Source organism: Canis lupus, chromosome 1 (assembly GCF_003254725.2).
Source record: "Canis lupus dingo isolate Sandy chromosome 1, ASM325472v2, whole genome shotgun sequence".
Lineage (NCBI taxonomy): Eukaryota > Metazoa > Chordata > Mammalia > Carnivora > Canidae > Canis > Canis lupus.
This window is the reverse complement of record NC_064243.1, coordinates 45,109,501-45,133,359: the sequence shown is the minus strand read 5'-3', so window position 1 is coordinate 45,133,359 and position 23,859 is coordinate 45,109,501. Positions and strand designations below refer to the sequence as shown.

At 38.9% G+C, this 23,859-nt stretch overlaps 1 protein-coding gene across 1 annotated transcript in view; it reads left to right on the top strand.

The window, feature by feature from the left end:
• The window catches only part of NOX3 (NADPH oxidase 3), a 59,674-nt gene extending 44,226 nt beyond the window's left edge, over positions 1 to 15,448 (top strand). The window contains exons 12-13 of the mRNA XM_025422606.2: positions 2,997 to 3,121; positions 13,297 to 15,448. Of these exons, the coding sequence (XP_025278391.1) occupies positions 2,997 to 3,121; positions 13,297 to 13,423 (252 nt within the window). The 3' untranslated portion in view covers positions 13,424 to 15,448. The remainder of the gene's footprint in view (positions 1 to 2,996; positions 3,122 to 13,296) is intronic.
• Positions 15,449 to 23,859: the final 8,411 nt, after the last annotated feature.

Here is a 23,859-nt window from a genome sequence, read left to right as displayed (position 1 = left end):
TTGGATTTTGTGACCACAACTCTGTTCCATCCCACCTCTGCTCCTTCTAAAAGTATGCTTTAAGATATACTTTTTTTTTTTTTACTAAATACAGTAAATTAAAATAAACGTGTTCTTAAATCTTTATCGTGACATGTTGAAACTCTTTAGATGCTCAAATTGCAGGAAAAAATAATTGGTGTGTTCTGTCAGTGAGGAATCAAAAGGCTGCTTTAGAAATAGCCAATTGTTAAACTGAATTCAACAACCTCAAAGTGGCAGACTGACAAGAACAGAAGGGACAGATGGAAAAGGTATTATGAAGGGCAAATCAACAGGGTTTGGAGATTAATTGAACACTGGGCTGAGAAATATGGAACAAACATAATTCCAAATGTATTGAACATCACTGATTGGTACCTCAACAATACCACTAACATGAGTAGAAAGGGGCCCTTTTTTCTATTAAATAATACTCAGACTTCTTAGCAAGTACTTCAAGGCTCTTCCTGACCTGATGGTAACTGGCTCATTCTATTGCATTCCCATCATGCTCCTCTGGCACTAGAACCACCAAACAATGCCTTATATTTGTGCACCTCCATATCTTCCCCCTATGTCCCCTCTACCGGAGGGAGTCACTTAATGTCCTCTGTCCTCCCCACTGCCTACTGCATGGAATGATTCTCTGAAACCCTGTCCCCTGTATGGCTATCCCCAGCTCTCTTAGTCAAAAGTATTTGGGGTTTCAGCAGCGTAACTTGTGTACCTCTCCAGGGTGTTTTGTTTCTGTCTCTCATAAAGAAGCATCAGGGTCTGACTTATGTCATTGAGGTTGTGCACATGGGCTTCCCCTCCCTTCAAAGACCAGTTCCTCACAAAACAGAGACCTTCTCTTTCTTTTTGTGTTGCTCACTCGAAGTATTTACGTATTTACAGAAAAAAAAATACGTAAAAATATGCCTGGGGAGTCTAAGACCCAGGACTCTACTCGGGCCAGAAAATGAGAGCATCAGGGAGAAAGCTGGGAGTCATCTCTGTAGACAATGCTAATTGGGACCTTGAAAATGAAAGTTCTGGGATCCCTGGGTGGCGCAGTGGTTTGGCGCCTGCCTTTGGCCCAGGGCGCGATCCTGGAGACCCGGGATCGAGTCCCACATCGGGCTCCCGGTGCATGGAGCCTGCTTCTCCCTCTGTCTGTGTCTCTGCCTCTCTCTTTCTCTCTGTGACTATCATAAATAAATTTAAAAAAAAAAAATTAAAAAAAAAAAAAAAAAAAAAAAGAAAATGAAAGTTCTTTGGGGAGTAGTGGTCCAAAGGGGACTAGAGACTGGGAAGGCAGCTGCATTGTGAGACAGGAGAACATCACAGAAATACAAATCTAATGTTTTGTCCTTGAATGAAAAGAAGAGTCAGAAAGAAGTCAAAGAAATAGTATTTTGCAATGCATATAAAATCAAGAAGTACTGATCAACCTTGTGGTTGGCAGAGAAGCCAAGGAGAATGGACCTGACTTGGTCATTAGATTTGGCATTTTGTCAAAAGTAAATTGGCTGCCTCCACCTTCTTCCCACAGCTGAAATCAGCTGACTGTATGGCACCAGTCAATCCTACTCTGAAGCAATAGGGCTGTGGGGCTGCAATACTGATGGGATGCTCCAATCTGGAGGCTGACACAACTCTGACCTTGAGTCCCAGTTCTGGTACCAAGGCTTCTGCTCTTTTTCAAGGCTCAATCCTCAACTCTTGTTCCTGAGCAAGATCTTGTCTCATATTTCATGCTTCATTCTCTGTCTTGACAAACCTGTGCAGGGAGAGGATCCTGCCATCCTTCAGCTATGGCTCTCTCTCCTGGAGGGTTCTATTTCCAAACTCCATTCTGATAGGATCCCTACCCCTCCCTACCCCCACCGCACCCCAGGTCAGACGTGCCTGACAACAAATTCCTGCAGCCCGGGTTTCTGCAATTCCACCGTTGTCGACCATCACTGTCAGGCCTGTTGGGGCCTCTCCACTGTTTTCTGCTCACCCCTCCTGCCCCTGGCTGCTTTCCTAGACTGATAAGAAGGCCAGCCCGGGAGGCCGGTGTACAGCAGGAACCTGAGGTGAAGGTAGGACCCCGAGGGTTGTTAGCCAAACTGGTCAGGAGCAGGATGAGTCAGAGGCCATGAGCAATTGGAGCACCAATGGGTGAAGCATGTGAACTCAAGAGCTGTGTCGGGGCCTCTGGGGGAAGCATAGAAGACACAAATCCCAGGAAGTAAGAAGGAAAGTGGCTTTTGGGATTCCACAACTCAAAAAATCATCAGTAGGCAGTGCTATGCCCCAGGCTCTTATTTATCAGCCACTACTTACCTGATGCCTGGGTGCATTTGTATAATTTGAAGGCACATGGCTAGGAACAGAGCTCTAATCATGTCCCTTCCTGTGCTTGGCCACCAGGGTCTGACTGCCAGACTCCACATCCTCCTAGCACTTGAACCTGGAAAGTACACTTCAAACCGTTTCATCCTAGTAGGCTGATCTGATTGTAAGATCTGACTGCTTCCTGAACATTTCCTATCATTTTAATCTGGCAGGGCCCTTTTCAAATCCCTAAGGTTTAATATTAAGTGAATGGAGACAGAGGTAGAGATTAATTTCTGAGAAATTTGGCAGAAAAAAAGAAGTAGCTTACTGCTTGCTTTCCCTTGACCATATTTACTGTACTACTTGCATCCTTGTCAAGAAAAAATCCTCCCAGGCTCATGTTACTGCACATCAACCATGTATACATCAAACCCTTTGTTTCAACCATCCCCAAGGTGGAACACAAGGAAAAAAGAGATGTGATGTCTATCCCAAAAGGCAAAATCAGTGATTTTTTTTATATTAATGATAAGCATCTCTAGCCACACAAGGAAATTTTTTGCATGTTCAATCAACAAATGAACATAATTACTTGATCTTTTATTTAGAAACAGGTTCCTATTTTTTCTTTTTCTAAATGTCACCTGATATCACGACTTTTATTTTAGGCTGTTCACATTGCTTTACATTGGGATGAAAATACTGATGTGGTCACGGGGTTAAAGCAGAAAACATTCTATGGAAGACCCAACTGGAGCAATGAGTTCCGGCAGCTGGCCTATGCTCACCCCAGGTAAGGCGCTAACTTTTCTCTGCCCATGAAGCTCCTTGGAGGTTGCCGCTGAAGTGGAAAAGTCTAAGGGGCAAGCTGCTAATGCATAGTAGTGGACACCTTGTTTAGAGAGAAAACATCAAACCTGAGAAATGGTGGTCATGGGATATTCTAGAAACCACGGGCCTTGGCTTGACTGGCTTACAGCGTCTGACAATTAGCAATTGCACGGAAATTTTTCACACTTAAATTCAATCAAAGATGGTCTTTCTTTCTTTTTTTTTCTTTCTTTCTTTCTTTCTTTCTTTCTTTCTTTCTTTCTTTCTTTCTTTCTTCTTTCTTCCTTTCTTTTTTCTTCCTTTCTTTCTGTCTTTCTTTTTATTTTTTTAGGATGATATTTCTTAAACTACCTAGGTCTTGAAGAAATGTTCAGTAAACACAGTTGATCTCAACTTACCCAACTGGAGAATTCACTTATGTCCAACTGAAAACTGTATCTAGCATATTTAGCAAAGCAGACCAAAAAAAAAAAAAAAATGTTATCAGACCAAGCAGGGATTTAACATGGGGGGTTAAAGATCTAGGATCTGAAGCTTGAGAGCTTGGGTGTAAATCCTGGCCCCTTCCTAACCACCTGCTTACTTTGATCTGGTTATTTATCCTGCCACTGACCTAGTCTCCTTCTCTAAGCTTTGATTAAATATTAGTGCTTAGTTCCCAGGCTTCTGTGAGGATTAACTGTGAAAATACGTGTAAAGTGCTTAAAACAGTGCTTTGAATTCAGTAAATATTAGCTATTATCATTATTATTATATCCCTTATTACCCTATTATCATCATTATATAATAAATTTCAACATGGAGGAGGAAGAGTATTTGCTCTTAGATAGTAGCTTGTTTGAGCTTTTGGGCCCCATTTTAAATTGTAAATGATCCCATGCGGCCACAGTGTTGTTTCCATAATTCAAAAAATATATAGCTTGGTAAAGTGCAAAACACTAATGCAAATGTTTATCATTGTTTTTCTAAGTCCCCTAACTCAGTCTCTGTTTTGAATCCCTATCATCTATGTCTCTTGAAAGTCAGTATGTCCTAATATTGTCTTTGTTTAAAGAATGGTTTCCATATTTGATGAAAGGCCAAGGAAGTGAGGAAGTATGCCACGTAGATAACTGGGAAAGAGCAGAAGGACAGCATGTGCCAAGATCCTGAGGCAGCAGACACTGTTCCTGGCATGATCCAGGAGGCCAGTGAGGTTGGAACAGAGTTAAGTTAGAGGAAGAGTGGCAGAAGGCATATGGGAGAGGCAACGGCGGCGGGGTTGGGGGGGTGGGGAACGATTGCAGACCATTACAAGGCTTTGGATTTCATTCTGAGAGAAAGCCACTGAAACGCAAAGGTTTGTGCAGAAGAGTGACATGATCTGTCTTATGTTTAATGATATCACCTCTGGCCGTTGTGAGAGAATAAATTATAAGTGCCCCAGGGCAGACATGGAGAGGCCAGGGAAGAGGTAAACAGTGGTAGTGGTTTGGATTAGGAGCAGTGTAGGTGCTGAGAGGTGATTGGATACGGGTATTTGGGGAAGGTAGAGCTGACATGGCTTGTTGATGGATTAGATGCGAGAGCGTCGTGACCCAAGCTAGAATGCAGTTACACTTACTAATTTCAGGATGACTAAGAGGAACAGGTTTGCAGGCACAGGATTATCAAGAGGTCGGTTCTTTGTCATGTTTAGTTTGAGATGCCTGTTACCCATCCAACTGGAGATGCCAAGTAGGCAGGTGAATATGAGTCAGGGGTCAGAGGAGTTCAGGCTGGAGAGACACACACGTGAGAGATATTAGATGTGAACTGTGCTAGAACCAGGAAACTAGATGAGATAGACAAAGAAGCAAATTCAGATGGACAGGAGTTCAAAGAACCACCATATCCAGAGGAGAGGACCACATATCCTCTGTGTGCAGGTCACAGAGTTTAATGTAAATTACTCGTAGCTCTCAGATTAATCGTGTCATTTACATCTTCTCTACCCTGACCTTTCTTCTGTCCACTTTATCGGTATTGAACCATTAAGAGTGAATTAAAGTCTCCTAGGCTCTTTCTGACTAATTCCCTGTTCCCAGCTTTCCCTGAAGTTCCGGTGATGCTGCTTTATGGTCTCTCATCAGGGTCCTTGCCTTCTGAAGCCTTCTGTAATTCCCCAGCATGTTCTCTGCTCCATGGAATACTCTTCTGGTGAATATTAGTTCTCTTTTGGTCACTTTGGCTGCTCTTTATGATCTTTTTATTACACTCTCTTTGCACCAGAACAATTCCATTTTCTTTTTCATTAAGTATCACTAAATTTTTGAGATCTCTCTGGTCCAGCTGTTGGAAGGAGGTAGGTGAGGGATGTGTGGAAGGAGTGACCCAGTCCAAGGTTCATAGCCTGCCCAATTGCAGCTCTGTGAGACCCCCAGCCAACCCCAATAGCCTGCGCAGGATACACCAGACCCAAAGCAAGAGCATTCCCTGCAGAGACCCTGGGTTCCTGACCACACTGTGCCTGCATCAGCCCAGGAGAGAGTCCATGGGAAGCAGTGGAGACCTTCTCTTGACTTTGAATTGTCCTGAGTGTAAAAGATATCCAACAAGGGAGGCCAAGAAAATCTTCACCTTTAACTGCAGGGTTAAGGGAAGGAATAAAGGAGGGAGTAGACCAGCTGTATAGTTGCTCCCACCCTCCAGCTCGGCCTCAGATGACCAATAAGACTGGACAAGCCCACAGCAAGCAGGGACTGTCCAGGCACCATTCCTGAAACTCCCCCATTTCCACTTTGTTTCTTGCCTTGACTCTTGCTGACACTTGGCCCAGAACCCAGTTCCAGTGTCCTGTCTTCTCTCTAAATGTCGTGCTTTGAGTCCATCCCAGCTTCCAGAGCTTCAGAATCTGGTTTCCTTGTGCTGCCTGTTCAACGTCCAGGCCCAACTCCTAGACCCCTCACCTTCTCTGAGCCTGGAAGTCACTACCCTTCATCTCCCACCCATCAGGTACTTGTCCAGGGGCAGAGACTGGATCATTTTATCTGTGAGTTCCTTTACAAGATTATAGGTACAAAACTAACAAAATGTTACAAGTTCCTATGCAACCACTACCAGGGTTGTTTTTTTGTTTTGTTTTGTTTTGTTTTGTTTTGTGGGTATTTTCTCCCTTTGGGAAAAAAAAATCTGCTCATCTGATAAATGTTACATAGAGTTAGTTTTCAATTATAGAGTGAATGTTCCCACTTGCAGGCTTTCGACAGAGACCCATACATCTTTGCTTTAAGTTCGTATAAACAGGACCACTCTGTGATATGACTACCCTTTATTGATGTGTCACATGGTATTTGTTTGTTTTTGTTACACGTGAAGTTTGCGGCCCAGTGGGGAAGGCCCTTCAAACCAAACCACTTAATTATCATCCTAACCTTAGAAAGGTGTGAGCCAAAGACAGCACCAAGAGACCGAGTACAGAATTGAGTTTACACTGACTCTGCCCAAACAATTATGTCGGGTAGTGCTGGGAAGCCTGTCTGTCCAAGCGTGCAGGGAATGAGGAATAGGAAACAGTCTGAAGGCAGGGAAACCACAAAGTTGTCATTTGTCTTGTTGCCTTTGTGAAGAGTGTGTATGTTCCTTTTCAGAAGCTGTAATCAAAGTTTAGTATGTAAATGTACTGGAAACCCAGTTGAGCTTTTCAGCACATTAGCTACATAAACTCTTCCTGATGGATGACTTCATCTCCCCCAGAGCAAAAGAGGCCCCCTAAAGTTATCACTGAATCAAGCCTCTGCAGCATACTTCCTAGACCCAAATTTTGAAAATAGTCTATTTGTAATGGCCTTAGACACTAGAACACAACTTGTTATATAGCTCCAACTATCAATGTAATTAATATAAGACACATGTAGGCAAAGATCAATGATCATTTCTTCCCTGGAATGCCAGATCCTCAGTAAGACAAGTCACCAGTGAAGAGCTTAGCACCGCCTTCCAAAAGACTTTTAAAATGACCTTCTTAAAATAATTTTGTTTTCTGCTGTGTAAAAGAAGATTTATGTTTAATGAAGCTTTTAATGAAGAAATCTCAGAAAGAGAATGCCAATAGAATCTAATTTTTAAACAAGAAAATCTAATTTTGAGAAGTATTTCAATATCCTGGCCTTTGTCCAGATATAAATGAAACACACAATCCAATTATTGTTCTGCACAAAGGACAAAGTAACATTAATTTTCCTCAAGATGGTTATAAAAAAAAAGATGGTTATTAAAGAGATAAACAGTATGTTTTTCCTTGATTATGTCAAGAATATGTTTGTTCCCAAGCCTACTTGGCTACTCTTACAAGACAGGTCTTTCCTGTCATTAGCTCATATCTTTTGGCAAAGATGGGTCAGAAAGAATTGGTGGATTTGTTAGTGGTCTTAGAAAAGGTTCTTTGTTCTTGAGGGCCTTTGAAGTAGGCTCTCAACCATTTCTATTCATCAGCACGAAGCCAAGGATTCTTAGGGCTTACTCTTTTAAAAACATTTACCTGTTCACTCAAAGCTGGAGTTTGTTCTTGTTCTAAGAAGGAGTTAAATCAAAAGAATAAAGGGAAGAAGGGCAAAAATGTATTTTTTTTTACAGAACATGAAAAACAGCACCAAAAATAAAGCTTGAAGGGAAGCAGATCAAAGAGAATAGTGCAAGCTCCAAAGGAACCAGAAAATTGCAAAAAATAACAGTAATAGAGAAACAAATTGATGGGCATCAAAATGAATACAAATAAGGAAAGGGGAGGAAAAAATTAAAAAGAGATCAAAGACTGAAAGTAGAAAATGGGAAAGTGTACTCTATTGTTTTTATTTGAATTAATTTTTGTAATTTTATCAGCGGTATAACTAAATGCAAGTATAGTTTTAAAAGAGATCAACAACTAGTAAGTGGACATATAGAAAGTAAGCCTTCAATTGGCATGCCCAAACTCACAGGCATGTGACATTTGCTTACATTGCTTGAATTGGGCAAGCACAGAAAAGTACTTCAAACACAAAACAATGAAAAGCATTCTCTCAACTAAAATATGGTAAGTTAATTAAATAAAAAGGCATTGATAGTCAAGTCTTCCTAATCCATATTTTCACAAAAATAGCTGTATTGCCTTTTTTTGTAAATGTTCTCGATATGTTCCCAAGCTTTAACAAAATATTCAGAAAATCAGGAAATCATTTCCAAGAAGGTACAAGAATGAAAATAAATAGATCTTTGTCACAGCTTGCTACTTTTTTGATACACACTCATTGTGCATGTAGTCAACCATCTGGATCTATGGATCGGGTTGTTTTTTAATTAATTGAATAAAGTTGTTTTCCATAGGACTTCGATCTTTGATCTTATATTTCACAGAGTATTTATAGTTTGCCACATTTGACTTATCTGCTAATGATTTCACCATGCCATATAGATGTAAAACTTTATGTAATTAATTACCATAAAAACTTTGAAGATTTGGCCATTTCTTCATAACTTCAGTAGAAGTGTTTCTCTTATCCTGAAGAAATAAATAAAGACTAGAAGAGTACTACCATTTGTTAGAACTAACTGTTCAATCCAACCCAATGATAAAGAAAGGTGCCGACTTACCATATGATTGGGAACTTCTAATCCATATTGCATGAATGTATTTTAGACCACCCATTGTTTTCAGAAATGTAAAAATACCTTTAAACTAAATTGAGTAAATGTGTCCATCTGGAACCACATTTGCTTGTGTGCACACTCTCCAATTCTCATTTGTACATGCATATGTGCAAAATGTTTTTAAATGATATTTTTGAGAAATTAACATTCTGATTATAGCATACAGGGCTCTCTATCTAATAGGATATTCTTAACATTCATTATGTGACTAAAATGTTCAGAATACCCAAAGAAATAGACCTAAGTGGAAATCCCACATGTGATAAATTATAGCTTTATGAGAAAAATAAAGCCACCATTAACTTATGACTGGGATATTGTTAGCATATTTTAATAGTGCTTTTCCACCAGAAAACATCCAGCTCTCCAGTTATAGTCAGGTGAAGATTCAGTGAAAATTACTGGCTTTATTTGTGGTAGCGAAGTTTAGGGATGTGTGTGAGCACAAGTGGATTTGTCATTACTCGGCAAAGTGTCTTTGATGGTATTACCTAGAAAATCATTGGGTATGGCAACTATATTATCATATTTCTGGATGAAGGTGTGTGTGTGTATATATATATATTTGTTTTATCTAAGAGGGGACAGAGAGACGGTGGGCAGAAAAATGGCTCTACCATTTCCTGGCATCCAACGCTACATGTCACCTACTTTTATTTCTCTCTTATTTAGCTTTCTATTTGACCATGGCCATCCTCAAAGGCAGCAACTTTGTGCCCACAGAGCTGAGCATAGTGGCCAGCATCAGCAGATGAAGGGACAATGAGAAGGATGTGAAAAGCTTTGACTAGATTCCTAATTTTTCCCAAAGGAAATGGAGTTGGTGGGAATAGCAAGTTAATTCTCAATGGTGACCAAGCACCGTTAGGGATGTTTGTATCTCCTAATGAACCACCGATTAATTGGGTTACAGAAAAAAGTCACAGAGCAGGCTGCTACAAATCAACTGCAAAATGGGTTTTTTAAAAAAAGCTGGCCAACATAATTATCATCTGTGGTTGTGAAAAGAAGGTGCTGTACAAAATATAATTATACGATGACTCATTGGGAGGAATTTCTAATGAAAAACATTCACTAGGAAAGATTAACCAGAAGTCGTGTCCATTGTCTGATACCAAGTTTGTAGCCCTCCTTGTCTTCTTTCTAAGCCTCCATAAATCCACGGGAAGCTTCTGTTTATCGATTTTATTTGCAGAATGCACTCAGGGTATAAAGTAATTTGATTTTTTTAAAATGGGGTTTAGGGTCTGCCCCTACAGGGTTATAACTTACCAAGCATAAAAGCCAACACATAAAAACAAACATACAATTTAAAGAGAGAAGGGCTCAAGGCAGCAGAACCTGGGAATCCAGCAAGATGGTGGATTACTCCCAGGCACACCCACTCTCCCATATATCTGCTGAGCAGAAATCTCCTGGTGGGTGACATTTTGGATGCCTTTCATGCATGGCATCGCTGAACTGTTTTGAAAAATGCATCAACCCCACCGAAAAGAGCACAATAGTTATTTAGCAAATAAGAGGGGGAACAGGAGGATTCTCTTTATTGTTTATCAGAGCTAAAAATAATGCTGTTAATGTTAAAGCCATCTTTGCAGCTCATGTAGAATTTGTCCTTTTCTCATCAAAGTCAGCAGCCCAGACTGATTGATGCTGCTAATGTTGTCCTGGATCCGGCTCCTCATTCATGTGCAAGCTCTGCAGCTTGCAGGCTGTAAACTGAAGAATAGTGCCTTGTGTTTTTACACTTCTTTTACAGGGAATCTTTTTTTTTTTAATTCTAAGCAATCGTGGGTAATTAAACTTTATAGAAGAATTTTTTTTCTCTACCAATCCCATTAGGGTTCTGTTGCACTTGTCCATTGCCTCATAAAAGAAAAAAAAAAAATGCTGCCGCATCTGTGCCTTACCCACTTCGTGCAGATTCTCAGCTCTGTGATTCACACAGTATGCATCCGTGACAAGAAATCTCCACGCTTGAAACCACGAATACCGAGGAGGGTAAACCAGGCAAGCGATAGACTGCCGTGTGCAGGGACAGTAATAAAGGGAGTGCTCGTGAAGGACTGGCCTTTCTGCCTTAGTGGAAGGTAGATAATGAATGGCCTTTGTGAGACTTTTTGGTGACTGCATCACCATGACAGTTACATGAATCCAGCAAAGTGTGTACTTCGTTGTGCAGTGTAATAGCCACAACTTCAAAAGAGGCAGGGTTGCTGTGAACTGCTGGGGACACCAGTGGTACACCTGGCCACTAGCAATCAGAAGCCTTTGAAATGGAGTCTTAAAGGCAGAGCATCAAAGGGTATCCTCAGGATCTGCAAACAGTCACTACAACTGCAAACGAAAGGGCAACTTTAGCCTGTTGGGAATGAGCCAGTGGGCAATCTCTTTGGTGACACCTACACGAATGGAAAAATATCACCACCCATAACGGCGTCTTTGAACATAGATGCAGGGCTACCTCTGGGTATCAGACACAAAGCCAAGCTGTGACTCCTCACTGGGAAGGGTTTCGCCTGACCCATCTATCATTCAAAATGTCTCACTCTGGAATTCAAACAACCCAGTACAAGAGTGCTGATCCAGGAGAACTATAATCATCATTGGGTTAACAGCCCACTCTGCATCTTCTATTCAGCCCCATGTAGCAGATGGACATCCTGTGGGTCAGAGTATAAGCTGTTACTAGCTCACCAAAGACCAAGCACAGGACAGAAGGCTGCACCTGCAATGTCATGTCTAATCCTCTCAGAGGCTCTAGAAGCTAGGTATTATAATGCATCTCATTTCATAGATAAAGAAACAGGGGCTCTGAGAAGACAATATATGTGCCCAAAGCTCCTCAGCAACAGAGTGGTAGAACCAATAGCATTCTTAACTAGTGCCTTCTATTTCCATAAACACCTTAAAGTTGCTCATTAAGTCATAAACTCATATTTTTCAGAGGAAAATACTTTCTAAAAAGGCACTTTCTCAAATTTAACCAAGGAATAATATCTTCAAAAAATAGTAGTTACATATTTTAAACATAGCGTCATTTACAAATGGGTCCACTTGATAAGTTCCTTTGAAGCTAGAGTCTGAAATAGAATTGAACCATCAATTTCTACCATGGCTATTATGATCCTCGAACACATAATTATAAATGTGGATTGGATACATGGCAGAGAACCATGCTAACATATAAGAAGAATGAGGCTATAGAGGAACTTCCCAACAAGAGCCAGCTATCAAGGAGCAGAGATGCTAGGTGGGCTGGTCCTAGAATCCTAGGAATTTCTTCAAGACAATGTTTCTCAAAGTGTGTCTCATAGGACCATGTGCTTCAATATCATCTGGGGGCCTTGCTAAAAATGCATTCCTTGGATTGGATTCAATTCTGAGAATCTACGTTTATGAAAATCTGCCTAGGTGATTTTATGCACAGCAAAGTATGAGAGGTTTTCCTCTAGAGTAACTAGTAACTAATTCAGCTTGTGCCAAAGATTGGAAAAATGTTATAAGGAATAGGACACTGCAAGACCAGGGAAAACATGGTCCATGAGTCCCTGTAGAGACTAGCTGCGGCTGACTTCCAGAGACAACCTGAATCCTTGCACCAGTGTGTTATTTATGTATCAGCAGAGCTGGCAGTCATGGTCCCAGGGGATCTGAGCAGCCCTGGGATAGTCACTAGTTGCAAAAATACCTCTTCCACACCATTTTCTGAAATGCCATGACTAGAGATGACAGCTTTTGGGTGACTCCACTTTCAGCAATGTCTTTTTCCTTTTCCAGTTGTTCTTTTTTGGCCTTCGTTGAAAACCAAAGGCATTCCAATCGGAAAAACAAAGTTACTATCACTTTAGTATAAATTTTCTTATGTATAACAAGGCAGGGCTGAACAAGATGTTAACAATAACACTTTTAAAATCTTTTTGAATGCATTATCTCATTTTGTTCTCAATAAAACATATACATGTAGTCATTAATCTCTTTGTTTTGTGCATGCAGAGACTGAGATCTTGTCCAAGATCATCCAGATAATAATCGATGGAACCATTTATTCATTCATTCAAACAATTGTGCATTTTTTACTGTGTGCCAAGCACTATTCCAGGCTCTGAGACGACAGTGATGAGTAAAGCAGAACAGGAACCTCACATTCTAGTCACCAATCCAGGAGGACATAATTGGGGCAACCTGACCAGAAATCCAAGTGAAATCACCTCTGTCACTGAAACTCCCTCCCCAGTCATCATGGCTTTGCTACCCTCAATCTTCTGGGCTCCCCCTGCCTGTGTGTTTCAGGGTCTAACAAGACTCTGGGGCCTGGGTGGGAGCACTGCACTGAGAGTAGGATAGAGAACTTAAGAAAAAGGAAGTGAGTGGAGAAAAATAAATTAAGTCACAAGCCTGAGCACTTCGCTAATTTTATAACTCTGTCTTGGTTTTTGGCTAGCCTTGCTCCTACATCATAACAGCTTTCCTTGTCTTACCCTACTGCAGCAGCAGCATTGGCGTGTTTTTCTGTGGACCCAAAGCTCTCTCCAAGACACTTCAAAGGATGTGCCACTTATATTCCTCAGCCGACCCCCGGGGCGTCCATTTTTATTACAACAAAGAAAGCTTCTAGACTTTGGAGGATGAATTCCATGTATTCCGTAAGTGGCTGCAATCATGAAGGTCAGCGGTCAGGAAACATTTCCTGTAAAGGGCCATATAATAACGATGTTAGGTTCTATGGACCAGACAATCTCAGTCACAACTACTCTACTCGAGCGTTTTAATGTACCTGAGTAGCCACAAACAATACATCAAGGTATGGGCATGGCTGTGTTCCCATAAACCTGTATTTATGGACATTGAAATCATATTTCATATAATTATCTTTTGTCATGGAACATTCTTTTGATTTGTTTCTAATGATTTAAAAATGTAAAAGTGATCCTTACTTAGCTCATGGGCTATCCAAAAATCAGATGGTGGCCCAGATTTGGCCTGCAGGAGGTAGCCTGCTGACCCCTGAGAGATGTCATCTTTCTCAAACTCGTTTTCCCTGCTCAACCATGCATCCAACATGGAGACTGAGATGGCTGCCTGGCTCTGAGTCTCCCTTAGAAGTCATTTCAAATTTCATCACCCCGATGGCAGAGACATCTGCCTTCTATCCAAACCTGATCTTTTCTGCTTAAACTTAAGCTCCTTTGTGCTTTCTTTTCATCCTCTATAGACCTGAGAAATCGCCAATGGGGGCTTTCTTTCACAAAAATCCTTTATATCTTGAAAGTGATAAAATCATCTCTTACCTATCTCTCTTCTAGTCCAAACAATACTAGATTCTTAACCTTTCAGCCCGGGATATATATTCTAGCCCTTCAATCATTCTTGTTGCTCTTCTTCAAATCCATTTCCATTTCTTCACATCCGTTTAAATGTGTGGACTAAAATGAGACATAACGTTCTAATAGATGCATGACTAGTATTGGTGAGAAAAGTGATTTTTGAGATCTCGTGTGCCATGTTTTCCAATATAGCTAAATTCTATATTTGCCTGTCTTTCTTTCCTTCCACCCACATTTCTTTCTTACTCTTTTTAATGCATACTTCTTATTGCTATCACATTTTGATTTCTTTTTCTTTTTTAAGTAAGCTGTATGCCCACCATGAGACGAACTCACAACCCTGAGATCAAGAGTCACACACTCTACCAACTGAGCTAGCCAGGGGCCCCTACTATCATATCCTGATCTATGATTGTCTTGACACTTAGACCCCAGCTCAACTTCTGCCCCACAAATACACTAGGAATTTTTATTAATTTTGTACTCCCATTGAGCCAATCTTTTTGTTTTACTATGTAGCTACTTTATCCCCAAATAGTCCCAAAGTATTCCCCACATCTTACAGTTTTCTCTCATAGTATGGGTTAAGCTTCTAGAATTTTTCTTTCCAATATTTCAAGATTGTTTTAAAGTTCAGCCTCAGGTAATAATATAGTATTTAGTTTTATAATAACTGCAGATTAAATAAGTGATATCTCAAATCTTTTGTTTAGGTTTTCAACTAAATTATTGAATTCAAAGAATTCTACCACAAATTCTTTTAACTGCCTGTTAATATGAGTTCCCAATCAGGAACAAGTTAATGATAACTAGCCATTAAGAATCATCCACAATATCATACTCCCTTAGCTTATAATTAGCATGTCATATACAATAGAACAAAAACATTTTTTGAAGTTAAAATAGATTGTTTTATGAATGCTTCTTATCTTTGTGGACGGTCATTTGCCATAAAAGAGGATTAAATATGTCTGACATGATTTGTTTTACAAAGTCAGGCAGCCACTTGAGCTCTTTCAGAGATTTCTAAATTATAAATTGATCATTTATTTTACTTTATCCTCAGATATTGACTTTGATTCTATGATTTCTAGGGTCTATTTCAAAATACAGTCTAGGAAAAAAAGGTGGGTTTATTCCCTGATGTCTCAAAAATTATTTCTACTACCTCTGAATTGGAATTTTTTATCTTCAAGTATTGCTTGATAGATATCATTCAAACTCTACTAATTTTAATACATGCAGTCTTTCTGTGTGTTTATTTCCTCACTTAAGTGTGATTCAACTTTCACAATAAGAAATTTCTGCAATGTATATATCTAATCTTTAGTAGGAAAATTAGATATATTAAAAGGTTTTCTTGGTTATATTCAATTATTAGTTTTCTTTCCCTCTATTTAAAAATAAAATGCACTCTGTACTCATTGGATTTTGTCTAATAAAGGATACTTGTTCTTAAAATTAGATTTCTTAAAAAATATTTTAATCTTTCTACATTTCTCTTAATTTTGTGTAAACCTAAAACTATTCTTTAAAAAAAATGAAGTATTTTAAAAAACTGATTTTGTTGCATTTTTAAAAATTTATTTCTTTGAGAAAGAAAGTAAGCACTAGCAGGGAGGAGAGGCATAAGAGACCCCCTACTGAGCAGGGAAGCTCTACAAGGGGCTGGATACCAAGATTCTGGGATCACAACCTGATCCAAAGGCAGACCCTTAACTGACTAAGCCACCCAGGTGCCTCTTGCTGCGTTAAAAAAAAAAAAAAAAAAAAAAAAAAAAAAAAAAAAAAAACCTCTGCTCTTTGCATCCCCTATTTATTTTTGACCTTTATTCTTTTTCTCTAGATATTGTGTAGAATCTGACACATCTTGATAGAAAAAAAATACCAAAAAATCAGATTTCTTTAATACACCAATAACCAACAGAAAATTTGGATTTTGTCTAAAAAGGAACTAATGTATTCAAAATAGAAGCAAAATGTAGCAAGCCTACAAATGTGTTTAACACGAATTATGCAAAATGATTCGATAACTGACCAAACATTTATAGAGAGACATTTTCAAATGGAAAGAAATAGCATGTTTCTAAATGGGAATATCAATATCAAAATATCAATCAGTTTCAAATTAATTAATAGTTTACACAAAATTCCAATCAAAGCTCCACCTTTTTTTTACAATTTCTTGAAATTCTAGTTCATCTGGAAGACCATATGAGAAAGATAGAAGCAAGAAAAAAAATGAGAAAGATAAGGAAAGGAAGAAGAGAGAGGAGAAAAGAAAGAAGAAAGGAAGGAAAGAGAAAGGAAAAGAAAATTCAACATCCAGAGGCATCATCATGAAAGAAGACCCTAAAACAACTAGAAAGAAAAACGTTAAATTACCTACAAATGAACAATAAATCTGACAGCTGCCTTCTCAAAAGCATCAATAGAGACCAGATGATAATGGAAATAATACTTCAAAGTGCTGAAGGAACATGAATATCAGTTGTGAATTTTGTGCTCAGTGAAATTATTACCCAAAAGTGAAGGCAAAATACAGATATTTTCAAACAAAAGAAAACTGAAAATTTATCTCCCTCACTGAAACAACTTCAAAAAGATATATTTAAGGAAGAAGGAAATTCAATTAATGGGATACAAGAAGCAGTGATGACCAAAGACATTTAAAGATGTTTTGTCAAAATCTCTAAGCATTGACTGTGAAATAAAATGAATGATTATTTCAGAAGGAATGTTTTTAAAAGCAAAATGGAAATACTAGACAACAGTAATATGGAAGATGGGAGCATGACACTGGAATCAAGGTATTCCAAGGTTCACATATGTTCAGGAGGATAAAAGAAAAAAAAAGAAATATTGATTAAATGTAGCCTTTGTAATGTTCTATAAATAACTTAAACCGGATAATAACTTGAATTGGATTCCCTGCTCACCACCATTCCTTTTAATCTAACTTCTCCATTCTTGAGTTTCTGTTGAGCCTAAACTACTAATTTTTTGGATTGTCAAACAATAGGTTTTAAGAAGAACTCATGAGTATTATATTCCCTGACTTAATTCGTATTTGAGAATGCAGTCTGCTGCTTTTTCACTCAACTGATTATTGGCTGGATATAGTGTTCTTGGGCCATATTCATTTCCCCTTAGAACTTGGTAGATATTACTCTAGTGTTTGCTGTCATTGAATATTGCTGTGGTGATATATGAGGCCAAGTTCATTCTTTCCCCTTTATAAGTAAATCACCTTTTTAATGTTTTCTTTTAATGAAAAGTTTAAATATGAAGATTCAAATCAAGTGGGGTAAGCAAAGATTATAAATAACTTCACATCTGTTCAGGACAGATTATGCTACCTCGTTGGTTACCAAAAAAAAAAAAAAAAAAAACCCCTCTAAATTCTCTTAGTTTTTTGGATTTTGGAATTCAGCTTAAAGAGAGACTATGGACTTGGAATTCAGCTTTCAGTAATGTCTATTTTATCCCTTACCATTTACAATTTTTTAATTAGTTCAATAAGGATGTTGCTTGTGGCCCCAACTTTTTATCTTAGATCTGTAATATCCCTTTTGATCTTATTCTGTTGTTTCCTAATTTTGTCTTTTTTTTTCTGCCTTATTAACTTAATGTTCTCATTCAGTTCAGCATTACATGAAGCAATATTGAGGAATTACCAGAGTTATAATTTCTACTAGATTGAGGGGCTTTCCTTTTTGTTCTACATTGGTTATTTTCCCTTATTACCTGTAGTACTTTTGCATAGTTGCTATGCTGTGTATGTGTGTATTTTATCTTATTTAATTTTATTTTATTTACCTTGCTCATGTTAGCTGACTCTGCCCAGACATTTTAATGATTCTTCCATATTGGGAATAGTTTTGGAGGGTTTTCTCTGTGCCTTCTCTAAGACCATGTTCTCTCTCTCTCTCTCTCTCTCTCTCTTTCTTTGTCTCCTTTTTTACCATAAAAGCTTTATTGAGATATTGATTTATATACCATAAATTAACGTATTCAAAGTGCACCCAAGGGTGCCTGGGTGGCTCAGTTGGTTAAGCATCTGCCTTTGGCTTGGGTCGTGATCCCAGTGTCATTTTTTTGAGCCCCAAGTCAGGCTCTCCATTCAGTGAGGGGTCTGCTTCTCCTTCTGACCCTCCCCACTCTTGTGCTCTCTCTCTCTTTCTCACAATCTCTATCTCTCTCAAATAAATAAAATCTTTTTAGAAAAAAATAAAATGCACTATTAAAAGATTTTTATATATATTTATAGACTTTTGTAACATTACCACAATCAATTTTAGAGCATTTTTTCATTACAAAAAGGAAACCCATACCAATCAACAGCCATTCCCCCTGTTTTCCTCCAACCTGCTCCCAGTCGTAGGCAACTGTTAATGTACTTTCTAAGTCTATAAATTTGTCTATAAATTTGCCTATTCTGAACATATAAATGGATTCTATTTCATATAAATGGGGCCATATAATATGTATCTTTTGTGGCTATCTTCTTTTGCTTAACATAATGTTTTCGAAGTTCATCCATTGTATTATGTATCAGTACTTCATTTCTTTTATTTACACCCAGTAGTATCCCCTTGTTTATAACATTGGCTTGCTTCTACTTTGAGGGGCCATTATAAATAATTCTTCTATGAACATTTAAGTACAAGTTTTTGTGTGGATCATGTTTTCTCTTCTACGGCGTGGCTTTAGCCTGAGTATGTCATGTTTTATCTACTTCCTGTGGTCTGAGAAAACAGCAGCTGGGATGGAGCAGTATACAAGAGAGGAGGGAAGCTCAGCTTAGGTGGTGTGCAGACTAAGTTAGATTTCCTAGACTACACTGTATCTTCCAAGATTATTAACTGTCCTTTATGGTGAGTCACTCTAGCTAACAGGGGTGAGGGAAAGAGGATATAATGCATTTCCATAGGGAGATACACCCAGGCTTCGGACTCCATCCCCGAATTAAGTGTGAAGCTCGGATCCTTCTCTTCCAACAAGGAATGTCAGCTCTGTTGATTTCTTTCTCTATTCATTCACAACTTCCCATCAGAAGATTTTAAAAAGCAAATAATCTCTCTCTTCACTTCCTTCCAAAACTGAGAGTATATAGTGAAACTTAGGAATTTTTTGACTCATGAATGGGACTCCAGTTTAGTGGGGTGAGAGAGAAGCCAAGTAATACTGCTGGCCTCCATTCTGCTCCAGAATCCTCTGTTCCTTTCTCAGGCAAACAAGTTTTGGAAATTTATTAAATTACGTTTGTCCTTTATCTGCTCTATTCATGAATGTGTGTTCATTACATCAATCAACTCTCCATAGTTGAATGTCCACAACATTCTCTCTTTAACACAATCCAATAAGAATGTTATCTCCACAGCTGTAACTATCTTCAAGGCCCAACATAAGCTCCAAGATGTGAAATCCAACTCCTTTTTATTTTTAGCAGCAACTGAAACAGTTGACCACTTCTCCCTTCTTGAAACACTTCCCTCTTTTTTGACTGGGTGATATAACTGTCTCTGTTTCCTTCCCAGATTCTTCTGCCCAGCTTTAAAATGTTGGAGTGTCCTAGGTCTTGGTCGTAGTCCTTCTTTTTCTCTCTACCTTCTTCTCTTGAGTAATATCACACATTCCTATGGCTTCAAATACCATCTGTTTGCTGATGAGTCCCAAAGTTAAAACTCCAGCATATACTTGTCTAAATTCCAGTCTGATGTAGCCAAGTACATACACCACCATTGGAAGTAAAATAGGCATCTCAAACTTTACGTGTCCCAAACCTAACACTTTATTTTTTCTCTTCATACTTCTGCTCCTCCTCTATTTTTTCTTTTTCAGTTAATGGCACCATCGTCTATCAAAATGACTAGGCTAAAAACGCAAAATACCTCTGAATCAACTATAATTTCTCTCTTACTTTCTGCACACTTTCCAACACCTATACCACACCACTACTTCATCATCTGATTTGTTCCACCTTTTCCTATAAATGTTTCAAGAAAGTACAAGTTGTGCTTTTATGACCTGCTATATGTACAATAAAAATTCCAAGTTGATGGCACTGCTTACTCATATTCCAGCATAGGCAATCTGTCCATACTTATTGGCAAAGCTGGTCCACTATACTAGCACAAACAAAGCCCTGCTTATCCAGTTGACTAGTCTTTCCCTTCCCTAAGAGGTGGCTGGCATCCTAGTTTTTATCTACATAGGTTGCCTTGTTACCTAATAATCCAAAGTGTCGTCCTAGACATTGACCAGCCTCATTATGATAGACTTTGTTCTCATCTTTTTCTTTTTTTCTTTCCTTCAATTCTTAAATTGTTCTCCCTTTCAATTTTTATAAGAATATCTGCAGCCTTCTAAGTTACTTTCTCCCACTTTTTCCCCTCAAACTGAACAAAAAGAAAGCTGCTTTAAGAATTCTTTACCAATTCCAAACAACTTCAAGTAATTCCCTAAGGAAAGGACCATCACTATTACCATATTTATATGATAATTTTGTGCCACGGCCTCCAAATTTCCAGTCAACTTACCTCAAAATTCAAATTTATTTTTTAAAAATGTTTGGAAGTAGAACAGCACCAAACAATCTAAGGTGCCAATAAATAATTCTAACAAAGTACATGAAACCTTTACAAAGAAAATTTTAAAACTCTATCAACCATATCCACTGTAAGCTAACATCAACACCGTTTGTTACTACTTCACTGGACTATTACCCCAGGACTATGGGTTAGAGACTTGCCAAATATTTGTCCTGCACTTAACAAACATCTAGCAGGGGTTTGGGGTTGTCAGGGAGCTGGGCATTATAGAAAGAAGGGAAATCTGAATATGAAGTCCTGGAAAATTCTCCAGAGCACAATGTGTGAAACCAACCCAAATCAACACAGCAAATGATTTGAGATTTGAACTCTGGTGAAGACTACTACCCAGGTTGTAGATTGGCCCCCCAGGGTTGCACCCAAGCATAGCATCCCAGAATAGTAACGCAAAGGCTTTGAAAAACTAAATTGATATTGGAACCACAAACCACAAAAGTGGGCCAGGATGTATGTTCTGAACCTAAACCTGCTAACTGCCAGCTAAAATTAAAGATCTAAATAAGAACCAGAGTGTCATAACATTATACTTAAAATGTATAGGATACAATCCAAAAATTTTGTCATACAAAGAACTAGGAAAATCTCAACTCAAATGAGAAAAGAAAATCCACAGATGCCAACACCAAGATGACACGAATGTTGGAATTATCTAACAAGAATTTTAAAGCAGCTCTCATAAAAATGTTCCAACAGGCAACTGCAATCACTCGTGAAACAAATGGAAGAAGAGACAGTCTCAGCAAAGGAGAGGATATGCAAAGAATCAAATGCAAGTCATAGAACTTAGAAACGTAATTACTGAAAGAAAAAAACTCATTAGATGGGCCTGTGGTTGGTGGACTAATGCCCCAACGACATCCACATCCCAATCTCTGGAACCCATGAATATGTGAAGTTTTATGGCAAAGGGGAATTAAGGTTTCAGATGATATTATGATTGCTTTGAGATCATTCCCATGATATAGGAAGATTATCCTAGATTATCTGGGTGGGCCCAATTGTTATCTTGAGGGTCTTTAGAAGTGGAAGAGGAAGGCAGAAGAGTCAGTCAGAGTCAAAGAAGATGCAACGGCCAAAACAGAAGCCAAAGAAATATCACTGATGGTTTCAAAGATGAAAGTGGCTGCAGGTCCAGAAATGGGAGAAGCCTTTAGAAGCTGGGAAAGGCATGGAAACAGTGTCCACTAGAACCTTCAGAAAAGAACACAGCCCCCAAACACCTTGATTTTAGTCAAGTGAGATGCATATTAGAATTGGGCCTAAAAAAAAAAAAAGATAATAAATTTGTGTTGTCTCAAGCTGCTGACTTTGAGATAATTTTTAAAGCACCAATAGATAACTAATACAGATGGAAAGGAGCAATATCATAAATGCATCATTTCCCTTCAGAACAATCTATAAATTCAAAGTAATTCCATTCAGAATCCTAAAAAGATTTTTCATGAAATTTGGCAGGCTAATTTTTTAAATGTATTTTAGAAGAATATAGGGATAAGAATAACCCAGACAAAACTAAAGAACAAAAATCATCAAACTTCTTCTATAAAGGGCCAGATAATACATATTGTAGGCTTTGTTGGCCACAGATGGCCTCTGTCTTGTCTGCTGCTTTGACTTTGTTTATTATTCAATCCTTTACCAATGCAAAAACCATTCTTAGCTCAAGGAGTATATAAAAACAGAGCACCAGCTGGATTTGGCCCATGGGCCATAGTTTGCAGATCCCAGAATTAGAACAGCATGAATAAGCCTCATAATCATATTGAGAAAAAACATTGTAGAAGACTATACATAGAGTAGAACTGCTCAAGATTGAAAAATGCAAAATAATACTATTCAGACAAACACACACGTAATCACATACATGGAAGTAAACACATATGCACAGAAATTAAATGACAGTCCCCGAATTCAGAATAGTAGCTATTTCTGATGAGAAGAGGGAATGGGAACAGGCTTTAATAGTCCCTGTAATATTTATTTCTATAATTGGATTTTTAATTTGTATTCCTTAAGGGATAATTTTGCATGAACCTGATACATTTCATAATATTCAAACATTCTTGGTTGATTTTTGCCCTGCTAGACGAGGAATGATACCCCCAGTTGTTGTGGCACAAATGGATTTTCCTCGCCGGATGGAGTGTCCCACGTTCATCCTTGCTGAGAGTTCTGTATGCATCTCATAAATTGTAGGTTAGGATTTTAGACAGTTGGTTCTCTGGAACTGAGGAAACGGTGTCCACCTCTTCACTGTGTCTATGACAAGGAAACCAGGCTTATCTTTCAATGGCAGATGTCTAGAAATTCTCCAGAAGTCTGTGATAAAAAAAAAAAAATCTCCACCACTGCCATCCTTCAACACACAGATTCACTCGTCTCAATCACTTCAAGATTCCAGGTTTTAGGAAAATGGCAAGACACTCCAGTCCATGAAGATGTCCTTCCTGAGTGTTCAGAGTCTTTAGCCACAGTCTCACTATCTGGAGTTCTAGGAACCTCAGCTCCACTTCCATTCATTTATTCTCTTCAAACTTTAGGGTAAGGGTCAGAGTGGGGTAGAAACACATAATAGAAATATATATATATATATATATACACATATATATATATATTTTTTCATATATATATATGAAAAAGGGTCGGGCACAAACGTTCCAGACTACAGCAGGTTGAGGGCTGGGAGGCAGATCTAGGCCAGGAGCAAAAGCAACTGGGCAAGCACAACAAAGCAGGGCACTTAAAGAAGAGCCATGGGTCAGGCAACAGTGGGCGTTAAGATTTGCCAGAAGAGAAGTGCATCCCGTGAAGGAAGGTAGAGCCGGCTAGCAGAAAGCCCAGTGGGCAGCACGTTGGACTGAGCCTGGCAAGTGTCACATCAGGAAGCTTCAGAGCCGGGGACTCAGGCTGCTAGCTACGTGGGCTGGGTATCAGAGGCAGTCGTCTGCGGGCTTGCCTGAGGCCTGCAGGGCACAAGACGCAGACCGGGGCTGGGTTCTGAGAAGCAGAGCACACAGGAGCCCAGGGACATCACAGGGCTCTGGGGTCTGGGGAGCTGGCATATTAAATTCCGTGGGATGAAGGGATGGAGCTGTTTAAATACTGCCCATCTG